The sequence below is a fragment of the Pipistrellus hanaki genome (genome assembly GCF_964339955.1).
Source record: "Pipistrellus hanaki genome assembly, chromosome: 11".
NCBI lineage: Eukaryota > Metazoa > Chordata > Mammalia > Chiroptera > Vespertilionidae > Pipistrellus > Pipistrellus hanaki.
The window spans coordinates 8,162,594-8,180,089 of NC_140513.1; the positions used below are offsets into that span (position 1 = coordinate 8,162,594).

At 53.6% G+C, this 17,496-nt stretch overlaps 1 protein-coding gene across 6 annotated transcripts in view; it reads left to right on the plus strand.

Annotated features, from left to right (window-relative positions):
• The window catches only part of RGS3 (regulator of G protein signaling 3), a 110,733-nt gene that overhangs the window by 36,296 nt on the left and 56,941 nt on the right, over window positions 1-17,496 (plus strand). For 5 of the 6 annotated variants that reach the window (XM_084899928.1, XM_084899924.1, XM_084899927.1 and 2 more), the window contains 4 exons: window positions 1,673-1,869; window positions 4,689-4,772; window positions 10,808-10,919; window positions 15,818-15,861. In XM_084899928.1, coding sequence (XP_084756054.1) covers window positions 1,673-1,869; window positions 4,689-4,772; window positions 10,808-10,919; window positions 15,818-15,861 — 437 coding nt within the window. Of the gene's footprint in view, window positions 1-1,672; window positions 1,870-4,688; window positions 4,773-7,582; window positions 7,799-10,807; window positions 10,920-15,817; window positions 15,862-17,496 lie in introns of those variants that run through there. The other variant, XM_084899930.1, reaches the window with a different exon arrangement.

Genomic DNA, 17,496 nt, shown 5'->3' on the forward strand with positions numbered 1-17,496 from the left:
TGGACTCAGGCTCTTTCTACTCTAAGCACGTCCCCGAAGCGTCAGGAAGTGGTTTAAGTGATGATGGTTTGAGTGCTGCCCCAAGAAACAGCAGGGGTAGGTGGTCACTTGCGGGGGAGGTGTCGACTTGTTTTTCTCACCTCGCTGGGAGCAGGGGTGTGGGTGGGCGGGGGCGTAGGAAGCAAGTGCGAAACCTTCTGAGCTGAGTTTTTCCTCTGAGGCCGTGGGTCTCACGTTGGTGGGAAGCTTCCCCGCGATGAAGCGGGGTCAGGCCACCTGTTGACTGCTCTGGCTTCCAAGACTGGGGGTGGTGGGAGGAGACCTTGACCCCGGGACATGCAGGTCAGGGAAGACTGGTCAGGTGCCCAGCTGGCAGCAGAAACCCTTGGAGGGGCCAGGGCTGCATGGAGCCTGAATGCTCCAGGGTTTGCCTCCTGCCCACTTGCGTCCTAGAATCCCTGCCGTTTTAGGAACTCGGTGTCTCACTCCTCTGCCCATTGGAGGGACATGATAAAGGCCGGTGGGCCACCGCTGCTCAGGCTGAGGGTGTGTGCCCAGCGCTGTCTTTTTAAAGAGGAACCCCCTGCAGTCTCCTGCTCTCTTTCCTGGCAGTGTCTCTCCCCCACTCCCTGACCCCCTCCCCATGCCCTTCCTTGTTCTCCCCTTTTTCTGATTAAAATAACTTGTGAGTTGGTGGCCCAGCGGGGAGGACCTCCTGCCTGTGACAAAGCCCAGGATTCCCAGCGTCCCCGAGGCACCTGGTTAACCTGCTTTTCCGTGCGGAGGAATCACAGCCACAAGAACCCCAAGTCAGCAGCTTTCCTGGCACACCTAGAGGTCCCAGACACGGTTCCGGGGCCTTTCCTTGGACCATCTCACTTAATCTTCGCAGCGACCCAGTGAGCTTGGTACTGTTGTTAGCATTGAGGCAACCAAGACTCTGAGGGGGGAGTGAGCTGCCGGAGGTCACCAAGCCAGTAAGCCGAGGGTGCTCTTCCCTGAGAACTGGGGCAGCAGGTGCCACTCCTCGTTCTAGACCAGCTTATGGGAGCCCGGCCACCCCAGCTCCCCTGACTGATAGAGGCTGCCTCTCCATGCATCCCGGGCAAGCCCACTGACTCTGCCGCCGCCGCAGAGACTGGGTCTCTAGACCCTCTGCCCCTGGGACCTGGGAGGCGGTGCACTGGGTGCGCTGAGCTGGGTGTGTGCAGGGGGTGGTGGGGATGGTGGAAAGCGGAGAGCAGGTGCTCTGCCACCTGGGCGCTCACCACTGTGCCTCAAGTGATGGTTCTGCATGGGACGGTGGGCCTGGTGAGGTCAGATCTGATTTTTCCAATAGGAGCGATTTCCTGATGTTAATAAGTACGAGGCCAAACCAATAGGTCTGATGTGGGCCCTGGGTCACCAGATGGGGTCTGCACCCTTGTCACAATGCATGGTTCCCAGCTCTGTGCTCACCGTGGGAGTGCTTATTTATGTGTCAGTATCTCTCCTCGATGGCCAGGGAACTCCTCAAGGCCCTTTGGAGGCCTCCCTATAGTCTCAGCACCTTGCACGGAGCAGATGCTCGCAGCAGATGGCTGTGGACCGAGTCCGTTCCCAATTTCTGCAGAGGGGATGCCTTTGCAGGGCTAATGGAAGTGCCTCACGGCCCCCTGTCTCTGTCCTACAGAATCAGGGAGCCCCAGCAAAGGGAAGTCCTACACGGGCCTGGGGAAGAAGTCTCGGCTGATGAAGACGGTGCAGACCATGAAGGGCCACGGGAACTACCAGAACTGCTCAGTCATGAGGCCACACACCCCACACTCAAGCTATGGCACCTACGTCACTCTGGCTCCCAAGGTTCTGGTGTTCCCCATCTTTGTTCAGGTGAGCTGGCAGCTGGTCACAAGCACTCCCTTGGGGGGAGGTGAGAAAGAGGAGGGTCCTTGACCCCAGGACTCGGGGATGGTGCCTCGTCTCCCCTTTTAGGGAAAGACAAATCGCTTCAGGTGCTCAGGATTCTGGGGGTGATACGGAGGGAGCACAGGTCTCGAAGCAAGAGGGAGGACAGGAGAGTTGGGATGGGGTGGGGCAAACAAGGGGGTCCCCTCCTTGCTTCCCCCCAACTCCCCCTTTTTCTGGGGCCAGGCACATTCCAACCACTTGTGCGGGCACAGGGCTTGGTGTGCTGAGGCTTCTGCTTGCGCCCCATCCAGTGGTTCATTGTTTGGGAATGTCCAGACCTTGAGGTCTGACATCTTGTCTGGTCTCCTCAGCCTAAGCAAACATGTCTGGCCAGTAGCAGCAGGTGGCCTGAGATCCACTTAAATCTCGCTTCTCTTCCTTTCCCCTCTTATTCCCTCACTTCCTCCCCGTTTCCACACCTTTATTTCACCCCTGAGACATAACCAGTGTGAGCATTTAGGTGTCCTTGCTGTGTACATATACACATTGGCGGGGGGAAAAAACACCACCACCACCAAACAGGTCTTACTGTACATTTTATATCCTGTTGCTCATTTATTTATTTATTTAAAAATTCATCTTCATTGTTGAAGGTATTATAGCTGCCCTCCTTCTCCCCCCTATTGGTTCGCCCCACCCACCCCTGCCCTCCAGGCCTTCACCACCCTATTATCTGTGTCCATGGGTGCTATTATCTGTGTCCATATATGCATATAAGTTCTCTGGTTAATTCCCCTTCCCCTCCACTACCACCACCTTCCCTCTGAGATTCCTCCTGTTGCTTTTTAAAAATGAAAACTGCACAAACATTTCCCACATCATTAAATACTCTTCGAGCCTTTGTGTAGCTTGTGTTTTGTAGTGGCTGCACACTGTTGTATTCTATGGACGTACCCTATTTATTTAACCGGCTCTCTGTGCAGACACTTATGTTATGTCTGCTTCTTCTTATAAATAACCCGGTGAGGAAAATCCTTGTGCATGACTTGCTGTTCTGCTTGTTTTCCTTGGAAGAGATTCCTAGGCATGCAAGGCCTGAGTCACAGGCCATAAACGTCTGAAAGGCCCTTTATACAGACGGACAAATGGCTGTCCATAACGACTTGATTAGTTTGTCCTCTTGTCAGCAGCTTAGAGGTGACAGTGTCCCAAGGGCTTCATTTCTTACCACCGTTTCCTTCTCTGGCCTTCCTGGCATCTGGCTCTAGTTCTGGTCCTGTCACCATCTAGTGGGTCTTAGGCACACAGTGTGGGGCACCCCGACCCCTGGCAGGTGACATGCCTCTCCCAGACAGACCGCCCATCAGGAGGGCCGGCCTTGGCCTTTCCTTGGTCTCCTCTCTTTCTTGGGGTGTAACCACAAAGGTCTTGGCATTCACAGGGGTTATGTTTTTTGGTTTTTTTAAAAATATATTTTATTGATTTTTCACAGAGAGGAAAGGAGAAGGATAGAGAATTAGAAACATGGATGAGAGAGAAACATCAATTCAGCTGCCTCTTGCACTCTCCTACTGGGTATGTGCCCACAACCAAGGTACATACATGCCCTTGACCGGAATTGAACCTGGGACCCTTGAGTCTGCAGGCTGACGCTCTATCCACTGAGCCAAACCGGTCAGGGCAGGGGTTATGTTTTCTTTTCATTTTTAAATGTTTACAAAAGAACTAAGACGAGTTTTTAAGAAGTTGTGAACATTTTAACGTTATAAAATACATATACCAAACAGTGGCACAACACATACACGCCCAGTTGAACAAATAATTCTAAAGCAGATATGCGCTGAGATGAAGGAACCCACCTTTGCCGCCACTCCAGAGGCCACTGGATCTCTCCTTGATCAGGATGCCCGCCTTCCCGGCAGACATACCCTCTAGCCCCATGTTACGACAATCGTTTCCTTGCTTCTCTTTAGTTTTACCATCTATGCGTGCTTTCCTAAATAACAAATTTGATTTGGCCTCTTTTTGAATGTCATTGAATGAAACCATATCACATGCATTTTTTTTGGGGGGGGACTCTGCTTCCTTTGCTTCACAGATTTGTAAGATCCATCCAGGTTGCTGAGTGCAGTTGACGTTGGCCTCATTCTCTTTCCTCCAGCACCTTGCTTGGTGTCAGGTGCCTGGAAGCCGTGTTATAAATATGCATTCATGAGGATAAGTCCTACAGGCTGGTCCAGAGCTTAGGGATCTCTCCCCGAGCTGGGCAGGGATGGAGGTGGGGTGATGGGGTTGGGTAAGAGGTTTGGGTGAGAAACGGTTCCTGGGAACTGATGGCCGAGAAGAAGTCAGTGCACTTCAGTGTGTCACGAATGTAGAGCAGGGGCTGGCCTGGGCTTTGAAGGGACTCAAGTGACCAAATCGGGTCCAGTTTGGTATCCTGAGAGCCCGGGCCTAGCAGCAGGGACCATCCCGTGAGGCATGAGCAGGACAGATGGGGGAGCGTGGGGCCTGGGAAGTCCCAGGAGCCCAGTGCAGTGGAGGAGGGGGGGCGGGGGGGCGGGGGGCGGGGAGGACTACAATATGCGGTTGGACTTCCTGCCAGAGAGTGCAGCTTTCGCGGTGAGGGCTGGTGGTGAAGGTGGCAGCTCCAGTTCCGCCCAGCACCAGCGCATTTGCCTTTCTGTTTCCATCTGCGTATGAGGGGGCGTGTGGGTTCTCAGGGAGCGGGCCGGGCTGGCAGACTTTTCCGTGTCTGGCTTTGTCGAGCTGTGACCCCCTCGCCCCCACTCTGTCTTCAGCCTTTAGATCTCTGTAACCCCGCCCGGACGCTCCTGTTGTCGGAGGAGCTGCTGCTGTACGAGGGGAGGAACAAGGCTGCCGAGGTAAGGCCCACACGCGCCGTCCCCAGGTGGGGTGCCTTGGGGGGCCTCCCGGGCCTTTCTCCAGGCCCCCGACTTTTCCGTCTTCCTTAGAATTGTACCATCTCAGGATAGAAAATACCTGAGAAGTCTTCCATCCCCCCTCCACGCCCTCCTTACCAGACAGTGACCCAACTTTTTCTGGTGCATTTCCAGCAATAAGGAGCTCACTGCCTCTCAAAGCTGCTTAGTCCACCTTTGATGGTTAGAAAGTTTTCCCAGCCCCTGCAGACACCCCGTTGTTTGTCCTAAATTCCTCTAAGGAACAGAAGAGGAGGCCATTCCCCCAGGGGTGATGAGTGGCTTTGTGGGTGAGAAGATGAAAGCTGTCAGCCACAGAGAATTTTTAGAGGAGCATCAGTTACGCAGGTTTTGTGGGTCTGTATTAACCCAAACCCCAAATCCTCTCCTAAGGGATAAGTCTGACATTTCTCCTGGGCTTTAGCTCTACCAGTAGAGGCTTGGGGATGGATGTGGGAACCCCTTTCACGTCCCGAGTGGTTCAGGGTTCGGGTTCTGGAGAAGGGCCGCACACAAATGAAAGAGACTAGAAGAAATTTAATTTGGTGATATGGGGGACCAGGCGGGAGCCCACTGCTAGTGGGAGGACTACCCCTGGCTATCCCTTTTATTGAGACTATAGGATACACCCATTACCCTTAAGCAGGTTTGGAATACACCCATAGCCCTTAGGCAGGTAATAATTGGGTTATCATATCAGTAAGGATTTATATGGTTATTTGATGGGGAAGTTGCCTCAGTTACCTTTGTCTCAATTAGATAGGGAGTGGTTGGCTCTGACCTTTCAGAGCTTCAAGGTGGACCAGCCTTTTACATCTTTCTATTAGCGAGACAATGGTGAGTTTCCGGCAGATGGAGATCCTGCCGCCCTTCGTGGGAGCTGGCCCCTGTTGATCACTCACACACACAATTCCCAGAGCTGGCCAGGTTCCAGCTGAGTCCTGTGAGCTTAAACCTTCCGGGGCACAGAGGTCGGAGCCCTGAAGAAAGGGCAAGGGGCTTGCTGCAGATCAGGCCCTGGCTCAGCACGGGCAGCATGGCTGGCTGGGTTGAGTGACAGCTTGGGGTAGTGTGGAAAGATCAGGAACGCTGGAGGCGGGAAGCGTATAGCCAGCTCCTGTCCTGCTGCTGGACCTCTCCCTCGGCCTTCTCATCTCAGCAGTGGTGGGGTGTGAGTTTGAGGCAGTTTTGTCTAAGGGCCCTTTCAGCCAGCATTCTGGGACATTATGTGTAATCGTGGCTAAAGCAGGAGGTTGCTTTTGTGTGTGTGTGTGTGGGGTGTGTGTGTGTGTGTGTGTTTTCTTTAACAAGCAGACTATAGCTCATATACTCCAAATGAGCATCATCGCTTTCCAAAGCGCTCCCTGGGGAGACTGCAAGCTTATTTCTGCCGCACAGACATTACGCACTGCCTTTCTAGACCTCTTCTTAAGGAACTTCAAGGAGGAAAGCCTCATCTACTAGTATTGCGCGGGATTTGAATTTTAGGAATAAGTCACCTGGAGCTGTGCTTGGTGAAGAAGGGTGTGGGGGAGCTGGGTCAGGTGGCCAGGGTCAGACAGTGAGGTGGGACTACAAGCTCCTAAGATTTCCAAGAAGACACTCAGAAGTGGCAGCTGCCCTGAAGTACATTTATGGGCCTAAATTTGCTCTTGTGTTTGTCCACGGACCATGAAGTCAGCAAACACTGAGCACTTATGTTACCCTCACTGTGCGTGCATTCCACACACCAAATCTCAGTTAATTCTAATAGCACCCCAGGAGAGGCACCTTGTCCCTCCCCCCCCCCGCCCCCCATCGATGAGGAAACTGAGGCTCCAGTGAGATTCATTGTATCTTAAGGCTATGCGGGATGGAGCCAGGTTCAGCACTCAGATCTCTGGCTCGGCAGTGATTCCCACAATCCTGTGCTGCCTCTGGCTTGTTTGTTTAGAAACAAACTAGCAAACACAAGCTGAAGTCATAGCCTGGTTACAGTCTGTTCCAAAGTTCTTTGCTAGTGGATCTTTGGAGCTTTAGAACCAAGAAGGCTCCCTTTGGAAGATTGAAAGAGGCAACTTGGAGACAAGTAAAATGAATGTATTTGTTTTTCTTGAATTATGCTAGGAAGCAAATGTGTGCTACTTGGCACCTGTTATTCAGGCCCCAAATATAAGCCAGTCCAAGGGGGGCTTGAGTAACTTTGTAGAATCGCAATGCTGGTTAGTCCTCAGGAGTCATCTTTCTGATCGCTTCCCTGCAACGTCCAGCTGGTTTTCTAGCCAGTTGTTGAGTCTGCAAAGGTGGTCCCTGCAAACATTGTGTGTGTGTGTGTATTTTATTTGTTTGTTTGTTGTTGTTTTTTCATGGAGAATGCTAAATTGTAGAAATCTCTCCCTTAGGCTCAACAGGAATCTTTAATTCTCGGATATTCCCCCTTGCTTATTGGTCCCACCTCTGCTCTGAGCATGCTCCAGTTTGCTCATGTCTGTGCGCTGACCCAGACCCACACCCTGAACTGCCCTCCTCACACCACTCCCGGAAGTCACAGACTCCATTAACGTGCCGTGAGATCAAATCAGCATAATGGAGTAATCTGATTTATACCTTCAGACAATAGGTCCTGAGTGGCTACAGGGCAGCCAGGCCTGTGCTAGAGCTTCCAGGAGTACCACAGGGTCCAACACAGACACACCCTCATTTGCACACTGACTCACCGAGTTTACCATTAACGAAGGCGCCAAGGTTCTCTCTGCAAACCCTGCCCCTAGACCAGATTCCTGGAGGAGGCTGGGTTAGGCTCGTTGGGAGAGTTGACCTTCTAAGTTGCGATGATTCCCTAAGCAATCCCTCACCCCTTGACTGATGTGTCTCTGGAGCAAATGTGGGAAGACACCTGTGTAGGCAGCAGGTAACAGGGCCATGGAGATGGGCATCACTGCACTGTGGGCCGTGGCGGCTTCCGAGGGAGCCGAGTCCGCAGGATTCTGGTGAGATGGGAGAGGGGCCCACCTGCCTCCCCTGGCACGCTTCCTCCTCTGCCCTGCCTTCTGCTGTGTGCCAGCTCTGTCCTTTCCCTGACCCGACCTTTGGGGAAATTCTTCGTTCATGCCTTAATCACTTCCTGTCTAGACCACATTCCCAGCTCTGGGAATCGGGGCCAGGGCAGCAGCCTGGGGCTTTTGTACCTTGTCCACGGGCCGTTACTCTCTCTCAGTTCTCTCTGGCCTGGGCCCGTTTTTACCTCATAGGCTCCTAACAGACTGTCTTCTCCAGTCCTTCCCCCGCCAGCTTCCCAGTGGGTCCGCAGGTGACGACCAGGTTCCCCTTGAGTGGGCGGGGGAGCCTGGCCATTGGCCTGTGTTGGGTCTTTAGAACCTTCTTCTTTTCACTGTTTGGACTTTGAAGCTCTCTCTTCAGGCAACGAGCCCCTCTAATCCTTCTGAATTCTTGGACCATTTTCTCCCCCTCCTTTGATTTCATTTCCCCCCAGTCTCCTTTGCTCCATCTGCTCCAGGATTCTTTCACATTCAGGAGCTGGACGACAGGAGGCATACTGCTGCCTCTCTGTACAGTGAGCGCTTCGGGGCCAGCCAGCCCTGGGCCACGGTCCCTGCGGTGTCACTTATTAACTGCCCTGAGCTGCAGGGTCCTCATCGCCGTAACTGAGGGCAATGATGTTATTGACAAGTGCTGGTCCACGGAGCAGAAATCTAAGTGCTTAACAACTGGAGGCTTTGGATGGGCTGTGTTGGGACAGTGCTGTGGTGGGAAGGGGGTTAGACAGCATCACCGCCAGGACCCCTCCCAGCTCATGATTCCAGGACCCTAATGTTTGGTTCCATTACAGCAGCCAGAGCCCCCGAGGATGCCCTCTGTGGCCTCTGAGGCCCAGATTCACTCAGACCCCTGTGCTTCTGCTATGCTCAGGAAGCCAAGTGACTCTTTGAAAAATATTTACATATTTTTTTTAAATTATAAAAATAACCGGTTTTCATTGCACAACAATGCAAGCTAAGCAGAAATGTATGAAGTAAAAATCCACTCTCCAGAGTGAAAATTGTGGCCTGTTAGACATTCAAAAAAATGTTCAATATAGACTGATTTAGAGTTTCGTTTCACCAAATTGGATTATCCTCTTGGTATTTTTACACATGGCACTATTTTGACAGATTTCAGCTTCTGTCTGCACAGCTCTACATTATCCTTTTAGTTGTTGCATAAAATTCTACCTTATGAAGGTAATATAATTTATTTTATCCAGCTTCTCTTTTTTTTTTTAAAATATATTTTTATTGATTTTTTACAGAGAAGAAGGGAGAGAGATAGAGTTAGAAACGCCGATGAGAGAGAAACACCGACCAACTGCCTCTTGCACACCCCCTACCGGGGATGTGCCTGCAACCAATGTACATGCCCTTAACCGGAATCGAACCTGGGACCTTTCAGTCCACAGACCGACGCTCTATCCACTGAGCCAAACCGGTTTCGGCTATCCAGCTTCTCTTGATGGGCACTTACACTCTTTCTCTGTCTCTTTTTTTTCTTTCTTTCTTTTTTTTTTTTTTACCCTTCTCTTATTTATTTTATTCTTTGTTTTTACGTCATCACCACTACAGTAGTTTATGTGCTTTTTTAAGAAATTAAATGTATTGGTGTGACATTGGCTATAAGGTTATATAAGTTTCAAGTGTACCATTATATGACACATGCTCTGTATGTTGCATTGCGTGCTCACCACTCAAAGTCTAGTCTCCTGTCACCCTAGACTCCCTTCACCTTCTTCAACCTCAGTTTATATCCTTTTCTCATTACAAAAATATTGCTGAGAACATCCTTATGGGTCATACTGTATAGCCTTGTAAATGTTTCTGAAGGGTAGTCTCAGAGGTACAGTTGTTATGTCGTCTTTACGGTCCGATAGCTAAATGTCCACCTGTTGACTTCTTAAATTTCCATGACAATCCAGCACACACACTCACTGTGGCCCTTCGTAGCACACGGCAGGCCCTGCTGGCAGACGCTTCTTCCTTCAGCGGAGATGAAGCGTCAGATTTTGACACCTCCAAGGGAAGTTCACATAATTAACCATGATCTGTTTTCTCTGAGCGATCTAAAATTGGAAATTATTGCTCTTGACCAGAGGCCACCGCAGGGTTTACACAACAAAGAGCAGCGCAATCTTTTGTGGCATTAGAGGATCAAGTGGACTTTCGCAGCACAAAAATATGCTGAGCATGCCTGTTAGTTTACCTAGAATGTCTAAAAATAGCCTTCTCCGTTATTTTTGGAGCAGCTAGTGCACGAAAGAGATAAAAGTCATGCGCATGTCTGTATTGGAGTATACGTAACTGATTTCTTCTTAAACTGATTGCGTTTAACTGCGGTTAAAATGACTGCGAGGAATTTGGTAATAGCACCTCACGTTGCACCGTGCTTCAGTTCATCGTCTTCTCAGAGCTTGCGAGGGAGCCGGGCAGGAGCTCTCCCCTGTGTGTGCAGATGAGAAAACGCAGGAGACTTAACCAAGTTTTCATGGCTTCTTAGGGGAGGGAGCCTCCTGACTGCTGAGTTCAAGTCCAGTGCTCTCTCTGCCAGATGTTTAGAGGAGAATACAAGCAGGTGCGGGACATCCTGCAGCTCCAGGACAGCTCTGAGCCAAGGGCTGGAGGTTCCAGGGGCTCGTGGACAGAGCCGGGGGCCTGTGCAGTATCAGGCTGTGGCGAGGCTTGCGGGGGGCCATCTGCCAGAGACGGTGAAGCTGGGCTCTTTTATTCTATGTTTTCCTACTGTGAGGAGTGGAGCTGTAGCAAACGGTAGGGCAAAGGGGTGGTCTTGACTGCAGGTCAGGCCTCTGCCCTTGGCCAAGGCCACGTTGAATCTGCTCCCGGCTCTGCCTAAGAAGACCAGGACTCCTCCCCCGGGCCTTCAGGGAGGTCGCGGCTCCTGGCCTGTGGGCCGGCTGAAGAGCCCGCTCTGTTTGCTCTCACCTGACGCAGGTGACACTGTTTGCCTATTCGGACCTGCTGCTCTTCACCAAGGAGGACGAGCCAGGCCGCTGCAATGTCCTGAGGAACCCCCTCTACCTCCAGAGTGTGAAGCTGCAGGAAGGTGAGTGTTATATAAGTTTATATAAGTTATATAAGGTTATATAAGTTTCAAGTGTACCATTGCCTGCCCCAGGCCCTCTCCCCACGTGCCCCAGGGCCGCCTCTCCGGGCAGCCTGGCCGCTCAGGTTGGGTCCAGCCCCTGTGGTACTGAGCTGCCAGCTGTCAGAGGGGCCCGGCATGTGTGGTGAGGTCCTGCCCCTGGGCGGGAGGGCTCGCCCACACTGGCGCTCCATTCGAGACTGGCAAGCCTCCCTGTGTACCCCGGCTTTTGCTGGAGGTTTTCTGTTCCAGAGATGCTTAGGGAGGCTATGGGGTGAAGCGGGGAAGAGCTCTAGACTTGGATCTGTGTTCAGATCTTGGCCCCTGCCCCTCACTCCCTGTGTGACCTTGGGCGAGTTACTTCACCACTCTGGGCCCGTTTCCTTATGTGTGGATGTGGGAGACCAACCGTATTTCAGACGGTGGTTGTGAAGAGTGAATTTGGTCACGTGTGTGAAGTGCCGGACCCACGCTAGGTAAATGCTAGTTGTCACCGCACTCACCACACATATCCGGGACGAGAGACCACTGCTCCTTCCCCATTCTGCTTTGTTGCTTTGGGAACACACATGGCCGGGGGCTTTGCAAGCAGGAGCACAAGGGAGTGTGGAGCGAACCTCTTCCCCAAACTTTCCATCGACGGGAAGCCAGCTGGGAGGATCTGCCGCGCGGTTTGGTTTGGCGCCTGAGGTCTCCGCTGAAAGGGGCTTGATTTCCTCTCCCGGATTATGAAAACAACAACAGACCTGTTTGAGTGCGAGTGACAGGGGCAGGGAGGAAAATATTACCCGGCGAAAGAATTCTGTTTTGATGGGTTTTGCTCCAGGAAAACTTCCTGCCTGTTTGCAACCCGACCTGTGTGCTCAGCCCCTGCTGGCCTTCCTCCTCAGACACCAGGCGGTGTGAGAACCTCCATTCCCGCCACCTCACAGGAAGTCTTACAACTTCTTCTCTGCCTCTGCCTTCCTCCTGCCCGCTGACCCGGGCAGCCACTGAGGGGAAACAGCAAGTCCCCTGGCTCGCGGGCCACCCCTTCCTCGGGGCGGGCACCCCTGGCCAAGGTCAGTGGGGAGGAGCAGCCCGCTGAGCAAGCTCAGCTCAGACCCGGGCATTGCAGGGAGCTCTCATGGGAGCTGAGAGCTGCTGCCCTTGGCTTCCTGTTGCTCTGCCCTTTCCTCCCTCCCTCCCTCTCACCCGCTTCCCCTGCACGCCCATTGTCAAGTCCCTCCCACCCCCTGCACACACACACACACACACACACACACACAGTACACACACACACACACACACACACACACACACACAGAACAGTCTCTTCCTTCATGCATCTGCCCATCCCCAGCTCAGTTGTGAGGAATATTGGGGAGGCAATGCTTGGTAACTTGGGCTGATTGATTATAGAACCAAAGTGTTATTGGGGGACAGTGCTCATCCTCCTGTGAAGAGGAGGGAGGGAAAAGAAGGGGGGCTCACACTGGCTGTGCTTTGCACAGGGTTTGGGATGGGAGTGACGAGGGCCGTGGAAGAGCCAAGGGCAGCCGCTGGGAGTTCGGGGTCTGGGCTCCGCTCTGCTGCCCATGTGCCATGTGACTTCAGCTGGCTCTTTCTATGGTCTGGGCTTCTTGGGCCAGTCCTTTGTGTCCGCGCCCAGCCCTGATGTGCCCAGACAGACCCTGAGGTGGCTGTGGGAAGCTAGACAGTGCCCGTATGTCCAGCTTCCACCCCTTAGGGGCCCTGGACTGGAAATTGGTTGGATCTTCCCCACCTGAAGCCCCCAGCCCAAGGTTTGAAGTTGGAGGCTGGGTGAGCTCCACTGGGTGGTGGATGGTCATGGTAGGTGGTGCGGTTGCACCAATACTTTCCAGACGCTGAGCCCATGTGGACTACAGCCTCGTGCAGGCCTGGCTTCCTCAAGGCTGGAGGCCACACCCTCTCCCTGCAGCTGGCAAGGCCAGCACTCCTCAGGAGAGATGACCATGCTATTAGAGCTCATTTGGATTGGCAAGGGAGGTGTGTGTGTGTATGTGTGTGTGTGTGTGTGTGTGTGTGTGTGTGTGTGTGTATGTGTGCACACGTGTGCTTGCATGCCTGCCCTGGGTCTGCTGGGCAGATGGTTTGGAGCAGATTGCCTTGCCCTTTTCCAGCAGTGTCGGTGAGCAAACACCGAACATGGCTCTCCAGGGAGCCCATGAGCTGCTGAGAGCAACGGAAATGGCTCAGTGACACTGAGCACTCAAGGTGCACATTCCGTTGCTTAGATTTCTTTCCAGGCATTGGCGGAGCCCTCGCCTCTCCCCTCCCCGCCTCCCCTGAGACAGCCCCGTGGGTCCTGCCTGGGGTTCTCAGAGTCCAGTGACCCCTTCGCCTGCAGTCAGAGCTGGAGCTGCAGGACCCAGTGTCCCGAACTCCGGCGCCCGATTTCCTGCCCGCCTCCCTTGTGCCCCCAGAGACCCGCTGCCGAGGCGAGGGCCTGAGTGAGGCTTTTAAGAGATGCATTTGGGGCTCAGCTGGAGCTTCTGTTGCAGGAACAATTAACATTGCGCACACTCCTAGGCTTCCTGTTTCTTTCAAGATCAACATGTGTGAAGAGTTCAATTTGGGGCAAAGAAGATGGTAAACAAGGAACACACCCAGCTTTTCCTGCGGGCTGGGCCTGCTGAGGGTTGCTCCCCTGGGCTGGCTGGGGAGAATCAGGGACCAAGGACTCCCTTGGATGACTTGTCTGAAGGGTGCTTACCTCCGCTGGAAAAGCACACTCCCAGGGTCTAGCATGGGGCCCAGAGCATTGTGGGTGCTCAAGGAATGTTTGTTGGGTGAACGAATGAGTGACTGAAAGGAGACGGAAGCTCTGCCTCAGCTTGGGGGCTGGGGTACTCCTTACTCGCCTGCCCTCCTGTCCAGCTTTCCAACCAAGCTCCAGCGGGGCTGCACCGCAATGCAATGGGAACAGGCGGCGAGCTGGCGCTAACAATTGGGACATCTCCGGTCAGCCAGGGCCCATTGTGGTCCCTTCCTGTTCTGCCACCCACTGACTTTGCGGCTCTTTGTGTTTCTGCCTCCCGGGCGGCCAGCATCCCGCCCACAGTGTGTCTTCCTGGCCTGCCCTGCTCGCTCAGGATGGCCTGGAAATGCCTAGCTGATCCTTGGGCTCTGCACCCACCCTGGGGAGCCAGCCACGGGAATGTTCGGAGAGAAATGTAGTCGGTGACATCTTCTGAGCACACCCTCAGAGTCCACCTCAGCGCTGGCTGCCAGGGCGAGTGGAGGAAGGGGGCATTGCCATCTCGGGAACACACGGCCTGTGGAATAACAGAGAAGTAGCCTGGTGCAGGGGCAGAAGTGTGACACAGTGGTCAGGACACAGGCTTTGGAGGCAGGCAGTCCTGGGTTCAGATCTCAGCTCTCACTTTCTTACTGTATGCCGTGTACAAGTTGTGCCCCCTCCCTGGGCCTCTGTTTGCCTCTGGAAAATGGACACAGTGACCCTCTTGGCTTGTCTCGCAGGGTGGACATGCCTTGGCGAGTGGCCGAGTTTGGGATCCCAGTCCAGGCCTGAGAGAACTTCGGGAAATGACAGTGGGGGGGGGGGGGGGATCAGAGCTGGGTGGGAAAGCCTCGAGGGACCCTGCTCAGCCCCTGTCTGGAGATCCTCCTAACATACCCACACCTTCGTTAGTGGGAACCAAGGCTCACCCAGGAACCAAATGGCCCTTTGTTACATTTCAGCATGGCGAAAGCATGTGGAGCATAGAAACCCAAATGCCCCTGTCCTTTTCCTTTATGCTCACCCCCTTCCCACACTCTGGAGAGTCCAGAGTTCAGAAGGGTTTCTGGTGGGGCTGTGGTTCCTTCTGGGTCAGCCACCTTGCAGCCTGCTCTCCCACAGCTGCAGCTCCTTGCTGGCACCCTTGGCTCTGGAGGCGAAACATCCTTTTAGGAGGCGCTGAGCCATGCTGAGCACTGCCCCCATTCTGTCTTTCCCTCCAAGTGCCGCCAGCACAAGGGTATGAGGCAGAGTAGACTTCGGTGAAGGGCTGGGGTCACGTGGGAGGGCGGTGGTGGGGCGTCACAGCACGGAAATGTGGTTGAGGCCATCATCAGCTGTCCCTCACCCCCGGGGACGTGTCCTAGGCTGCATTCCCCCCAACCTTGGCCTTCGGTGTCCCTGAGGCTCCCAAATCCTGGGTGTTCCCCTCCCTGCTCTCTGGAGCCTTCTCCTCTCTCAGTGCCAGCTTCTCAACCCAAATTTCTGTTATTTATTTATTTATTTATTTATTTATTTATTTATTTTACTTAGGCCTCTTTGTCTCTCCCTTGGCACTAAGGTCTGCTCTGGAAAGTCAAGGAAACATCCCAGTGTGTTTGAAACAAAAGAAACCAGCTCCTTTTGTTTCCCACCCTCAGCAACACAAAGAGCTGGCAGTAGCTTGGAAATGATGGGGTCCCTAAACATGACAGATTTCTTATCAGGGCTCCCTCCCTCCCTCCCTCCCTCCCTCCCTCCCTCCCTCCCTCCCTCCCTCTCTCCCAGCGGCATGGAAAGGAAGAGGCCTCCTGGGATGGATGACAGCTCCCCGAGCCTGGCTGCTGGATGCCCAAAGCGGGCTCCCGGCTGCCTCGTGGGGGTGCGATCCCAGCATTCCTCCAGTCAGGCTGACCTGCAGGCGGAGGCCGTGCAGCTGTGTCTCAGCCTGCTAGCTCCTCAATGGCATTGGCTCCAGAGATCTCCCTGTCTCCTGGGCCTGCTGCTTTCCCTTTCTCCGGGAAGTACCACACAGCCCTCTGGGTGAGGCTGCGCCCGAACAAACTGCTGAGGCAGGAGCCAATGCTAACGCAAGTCTCTCTTCTTGTTCCCAAAGGGCCTTCGGAAGACCTGAAATTCTGCGTGCTGTACCTGGCAGAGGTGAGTCCTTCTCTCTGCCTTTGAGGAGAGGTCCGTGACCTGGTGTTTGAGAGGAGCTCCTGGGATAGGTTCTAGTCCAGGGTTCTGGTGCCCCCTCCGTCCCACCTCAGGCACGTGGTCCTGGGCAGGTCTGGCATGTGTACCTTTACCCAAGCCAGATAACACAGGCTGAAGAACACACCATGTGTCTGTGTGTCTTGGGCTCAGCGTGATTGGTAGTCCTGGTTATCGCAGTCTGAACAGAGGCTCAGATGGGCAGTGCAATGCCTTTGCTGAGCAAAACTGGGCAAACAGCTTATTGCTTAATACGGTTTGGGAGATAAAATAGCATCAAACCAGGGCTTTCATAAAAGGTTCTTGGTGGTGAAAAAAAGCTGAGAGCTACTACTGAGCCAAATTCTTTTCCATTTTCAGCCAATTTTTTATTCACAACCTGTGTCTCTGCTAATGTGAGCAGGGGCACTCTCTGTCCCAAGCAAGGGTTTATTACACCCATTCCTGCCCCCTGCTTCTGCTTTGGTCTGTCCCACCCAGCAGTCCTGGGAACCTGGGAAAGTCTACACTGGCCACACCCTGTGGGTGGGGCATGGTCTACCGCTGGCCGAGAGGAGGCCGCCCCTCTGAGGAGTGTGTGTCATTTGTGATTGAAAATCATTCCTTCAGTTCCTGGCTAAGATAAGAGGTGCAGGCCTTGGAGAGGGTCCCCTCCGGTGAACAGACCTCTGGGGAGAAGGTGCTTTGATGTTAGATTCAGGGGAGAGCAGAGAATTGCACACCGTCAGAACTGAGCTGGGGGTGCTGGCTGCCTAGAATGGCAACCCGAGGCCAGAAGGCATTGGCCATCCTCCCCTGTGTCAGCACATCCCCCAGGCCCTGAGAGGAGCTGGCGGAGGCGCTTCCGAGGTAGCGGGTGATCAGCTCAGAGCACAGTGAGCAGCTTAGATGCTGTGAGCCACGCTGGGAAGAGCCAGAGCATCGGCCCCTCCATGCTCACCCCGCTGGATCCCCATCCCCTTCGGCAGGGTCTGGAATGAAGTCCTCGTTCTTTAGTGCCAAGAGGGCTTCCTGCCAAGCTGGGTTTGTTTTTCCCAGAGAAAAGCATTTCTGCTCAGTCGTTTCCTGGGAACTGTGACCCCCCTAGGCTCCAAAGACTGATGAAGGGGTATTGATCTGGGGCCTTTTATTTCAGTAAAGTGCCAGGTGATCCGACCCCATGCCAGACAGAAGCCTCTCTTTTCTCTTAATGGGCTGCCGTGTAGGAGAGGCATGTCCATGATGCAGGAAGACGAGAGGGCTGCTGGCTCTGTTCCTTGGGACAGGCTTGACACGGTGGTTCTGGATCCCACACAGAACCCAGAACTCACATCTCAGCTGGAACCTGTGGCAAGTGGTTCCTTTCCATTGCCTAACGGCAGGTGGCCCCCAGAGAAGAAACCAGGGCCAGAGAGTCGGGGTTTGGGGAGGGTTTTCCATTGCCCTGAGAAAATCCCCATTGCCTGGGTGGCAGCTGCTCTGACTGTGCCCCAGCAGTAGGCCCTGGGTGGGTTTCCCCTAAGCCAAGTGGTCGGCAAACTCATTAGTCATCAGAGCCAAATGTCAACAGTACAACGATTGAAATTTCTTCTGAGAGCCAAA